General features: G+C 43.3%; 1 protein-coding gene across 1 annotated transcript in view; it reads right to left on the bottom strand.

Moving 5' to 3' along the window:
• Positions 1-869, bottom strand: part of LOC105304134 (taste receptor type 2 member 39-like) — a 1,576-nt gene extending 707 nt beyond the window's left edge. The window contains 1 exon segment of the mRNA XM_011378083.2: positions 6-869. Within this exon segment, the coding sequence (XP_011376385.2) occupies positions 6-869 (864 nt within the window).
• Between the last annotated feature and the right edge of the window lie 4,246 nt (positions 870-5,115).

Genomic DNA, 5,115 nt, shown 5'->3' on the forward strand with positions numbered 1-5,115 from the left:
TTGGCGTCAAAGATGTTGGACATGGACAGAAACAGAGCAACCGCGTTGAAGATGTAGAGAATGAGAAAGTAGCTGATAGTCTTGATGGCCCCCATGTGAGCTTCCATGCTGGGGTCCCCGGAGCCGGTGCCCTTGCTCTCCATGTGTAGCGTGTGTCTCCTGAGAGAGATGATCAGCAGGGTGGCCGCCACGATGAACACGGTCAGAGGAATGAAGACCCCCAGGTTGTAGAGAAGAGCCAGGTTGGCCACGTTGGTCTCAGTGAAGTATTTTTTCTTAGTGGAGTTGGACGAGGCGCCAGGAAATGAGTCGTTACAGTGTATAGTGTAGATGCCTTTCCAGAAGAGACTGCTGTAGCCCAAGGAAATGAATATCGATAGCCATAGAAGCCAGGGCATCAGCTTAGCAATTCTCCACTTCAGCTTGAGGAAAAGTGGGTGGGAGAGGTTGGCAATCTTCACAAAGTAGAAGAAACTGAGGCAGGCAGCAAACCAGAGGCTACAATAATTTAAGAACATGGAACTTACTTTGAATGTATTATATAAAATACCTTTATTATAAAGGCGTGGTAATTTTGAGCTGCAGGCAATATCTAGCATCATGAAGCTTTGAAGAGCTATTCTGGATACGCTCAGGAAAAACAGGATCCTGCCACTTGTAGAAACTGCCTTATTCTGAATCCATTCTGCTGCATTTACAGCCATAATGAACCCATTTGCAGCAATACCAATAACGCATTCAGTGCCTATAATTGTGAAAGTTAAGATGACGCGGAATGATGACAACTCATTTTCTGGGGGACTGCAGGTTTTGGTCATCCTGAATCCTTACTCCTCTTTGGTGTCTGGAGGAAAGTGTCTCTCCAGCATTTGATGGGCCGGTCCTTGATAGCTCCCACTATTCATGTCACAGGAGGAAGCAGTTGATGCAGTGTTTCCAAATTCACTCCATTTGTTTATCTCAGAATTCTTAGCTCTAAATCTGGAGATGCAAATGATGGAGGGATTCGGTTTCTAGACCTCTCCCACACGCCTTCGGACATGTTGGTGTTAGTTTAATCACGGGACCCAGGGAGGGACTTGGGCAGAGACTGCTTTGTAGACTGCTAACATGGTTTCAGAGTCGTGTTCTTTACTAGCTCCGGTCAACTCACACATTTGCCCACCAAGTCACCATTTAACTTAGTTCCACTTCTGACTTCAGAGAACTCATTAAAAATAAAAATAACTTCAAAGATATATGTATCCTATGGCTCTTATGATGTGCTAGACAGACACTGTTCAAACACTTGATATTTATTACCACATTTAAGTCTCACAATAACCCTGTGAAGAATGTACTTTTATTATCACCATTTTGCAGATGAGGAAACTGAGAATAAGTAACTTGCCCAAAGTCATACTCCTAGAGGTCGACGGAGCTGGGATTCAAACCCAAGCCAGCTGGCCCCAGACTCCATGTGCTTACCCACTGTGATATAGTTTCCAGACCTCTAGACGCTTTTGTGCATGTTAACGGCCAAATGCGGGGCTGCCTTGACTGTCACATTTTTCTGATAGTCTTTTATAGTGTCTTCACTATTTAAGGGAAGAATACTTGAGTTAAAAAAGAAAAATAGTTTTTCACCTATGAAACGTCCTTTTCTGCTCACACAGAACACTATACTTCTGACACTTCTGGTCACCAAGTGGGTTTTTTATTCCCCACACCAAGCAATTCTGGGTGTCTTACAATTTAATTCAGTTACAACACTATCTACCTAGAAATAGCATCGGATCCCATAGGTTAAGGGCTCAGTCTCATGAGGCTGCTCCTCCCCCCGCCCCCATGCCAGATACCAACTGCAAGTCCCGGTTGCCACCTGTGCTTCGCAGCCATCAACTATAAATCAGAGGTTTTCATGACTCCCTGCTGAAGTTTGATTAATTTGCTAGAGTGGCTCGCAGAACTCAAGAAAACAATTTACTTACATTTTCCTGTTTATTAATAAAAGATATGATAAAGGGTACAGGCGAATGTCCAGATGGAAGAGATGCCTGGGGGTAGGTGTGTGGGAGGGGAGCCACTCTGCCAGCACCTCTGCCGCTCACCAACACCGAAGCTCTCTGAGCCCAGTCTTTTTGTGTTCTTATGGAGGCTTCTGCACATGGGCACCATTGATTAAATCATTGGCCTTTGGTGGTTGAACTCAATCTCTAGCCCCTTCCCCCTCCCCTGAGGTGGCGGGTGGGTAGGGTGTAGGGCTGAAAGCTCAAACCCTCTAATCACATGGTCCATTCTTCTGGCAGCCAGCCCCCATCCTGAGGTGCTGTCCGAAAGTCATCTCATTAACATAACAAAAGACGTCTTTTATCTCTCTTCACTTAAGAAATTCCAAGGGTTTTAGGAGCTCATGCTAGAAACAAGGACAAAACCACATATATGTTTTTAAAGTTACAAATCACAGTATCACAATAATAAAGCAAGAAGATACTAATTTTTAGGAGGTAGACCTTGTCTGCAAAATAAATTACTTGAGAGATAATAAATTTCTTTAGTTATATATAAATGATTACACACACAAACACACATTTGCCTTCAATTTAAACAAAATACTAGGAAAGTAAGTGTTGAAGGAAAAGTTTCTTCATTCTTTTACAAGGTAGGCTAATCAATATTAGGGTAAAAACAACCCTCCAAGCCACGCGATCTGTTTAGGAATACTAAAACCAAAAGAGATGAAGAAATGAATCACTTTTATCTTGGGGGAGTTGTTTCTGATTTTAAAGTGTAAGCATGGAGCACTTGATGATAAATAGACTTCTTAATTCAAAGTAAACTAACTTTTATGTATGTATATAACTCTAATGATAATGATGCAATTCTAACGTGAAGGTCGGTGGGTAGGAACGCGGACTCTGGGGCCAGCTGGCTTGGGTTTGGATCTCAGCTCCGTCAACCGCGAGGTGTATGACTGGCCAAGTTATTTACTCTCAGTTTCTTCATCTGCACAATAGAGATGTCTCTGAAAATCTTTATAATATTTGGTTTTCCCTTTAAAACAAAGAGAAAACCCATGAAGGCTTTCTGGCCTAATTAACTGTTTACATAAGTTATTATTAATCCTAAAAATAAAAAAGCCAAAGCGAGAGACAACAAACGTGTATTTGAGATCAAAGAACAGCTTTTTGGGAAGCATCGATTCAGGCAGAAACCCAAATACTGTTCCAATTATGGGGTGAAGGCAAGGAGCTTTATGAGAAAGGGAAGAGGAATAATTACATAAATTCCTCTTGGTGTTAATAACTCGAGGGAGGAATTTCTAAAGGTGCAAATAAGCTAGTTATTTTGTAGCTGCCCACGCGGTGCTACTTCTAGAGGATGCTGGCAATCATCCGCCTTGTGGTTAGGCCTGCTTTCCAGTTAGCTTTTCTGTCGTTTGGAAGACAGTGTCGGCGTGGCTCAGTCCGGAGGTTATTTTGCCCAGTTCAAGCATTCCGAAGCTTTGAGGAATAAGACGTGCGAGGCAGTTCCTCTGGAATGGCCTTTCTAGCTCTGTTATAAGATGGCTCCATTTCTGTCCTCTTTTCACATTATGACTGTCACCATCTCGTCTTTCAATCTGCGGATAGTAACCGCTACCCTCTGGTCATTTCCACCTTCCCGTACGTGTACACCTGGAGGACCTCAGGACTTCCCATTGGGTTTTAGAGAGGCTTTTTCTTGTCACTGGCTCTCCCTTCCTTCTGCTCAGCCTGGCTTGTAAGAGTGAAGGGAATTGGGACATGGTCCCTTAGGGTCGGAGGCCTTTCTCCTCGTTTGTTTTGCTCGTCACTGCAACCCATTGCCAGCGCCTAGCATAGGCCTCACCCCCAGGAGGCGGCACACAGATGCTTGCTGGTAAACGAATGGCCCTACCGATGATGCCCGGTGCGGCGAAGTTCTTTATAACAGAGGGATGCGGAGACATGGCGGTTCCACTCCCTGCACAGCTTGGACTTCTGCAGGCCCAAGTCCAGTGTGGGAGCCTGGACAGGGCGGCTGAACGAGAGCACAGCTGTTCTTTGAAAAATGTTGTGAGAGAAACGCTGGTGGGGGACAGAGCACAGAGGAAGGGGTCCCAGGGCTGGAAGGACCCCAGGCATAGGCTGGGCTTCACAGTGTTGGGGTGCTGCAAAGAGGCAGTGGGCAGGAACAGGGGCTGCGGACACCCTCAGAGACGTTGCAGGAGAGGCTCTGTTTGTCACAGCTTATGGCGGAGTTACTTCCTGCGATGGAAGAAGGGTATTGTGCTGGAGACTCCAGGAGGCAGTCAGAAGCAGGGTGAAGTCACCTTCTTAGGTGAAGAGATGATCGCTTGAAGTAGAACTGGTGGACCAGTATCTAAACAGCATATCCCGGATGTAGTTAAGTGTACTTCTAACCAAGGAAACTCATGAAGAAGGCTCTCAACCAATTAGAATAGAGAGAGTGCCTTAAACAAGTCCAGTTTGTATGGTTACATTTTTAACTGATTTTGAAATAGTTTTGACACAGAGATGTATTGTAAAGGCAGTACAGACGATTTATATATACCCTTCACCCGGCTTTCCCTAATGTTCACAGACCTATGAACTGTGCTTTTGATGTTATAGTGAAAAACTCTTTACCAGACCCAAGACCACAAAATTTTTTTCCTATGTTTTCTTTGAGAAGTTTTATAATTTTACCTTTTATATTTAGTTTGATTTAACTTTTGTATAAGTTGTAAAGAATGTTTCAAAGGTGTTTTTTTTTTTTTTGGTGTTTGTTTGTTTTGCAGTTTTTCCAGAAACATTCATTGACAGAAATATTCTTTCTTCATTGAATTACCTTAATATCCTTGGCAAAAATCAGTCTCTGTATTTGTGTAGGTCTCTACTTCTTAACTGTCTCCACTGTTTCATCGATCTGTGTGCCTAGCCTTTTGTGAATAACACACTGTACTAATTATTGTAACTATAATAAGTCTTGAAGTAGGATAGCGCAAACCCTCCAAATTTGTTCAGTTGTTTTGCTGCGAATGGAGGTTCTCGAAAAAACATTTGAACAGATTCTTTTCTGCAGTAACTACTATGGTATTTCAAGGGAGCATTTTCTCTGTGATTTCTCTTTCTT

Source organism: Pteropus vampyrus, unplaced genomic scaffold, assembly GCF_000151845.1.
Source record: "Pteropus vampyrus isolate Shadow unplaced genomic scaffold, Pvam_2.0 Scaffold329, whole genome shotgun sequence".
In the NCBI taxonomy this organism is placed as follows: Eukaryota; Metazoa; Chordata; class Mammalia; order Chiroptera; family Pteropodidae; genus Pteropus; species Pteropus vampyrus.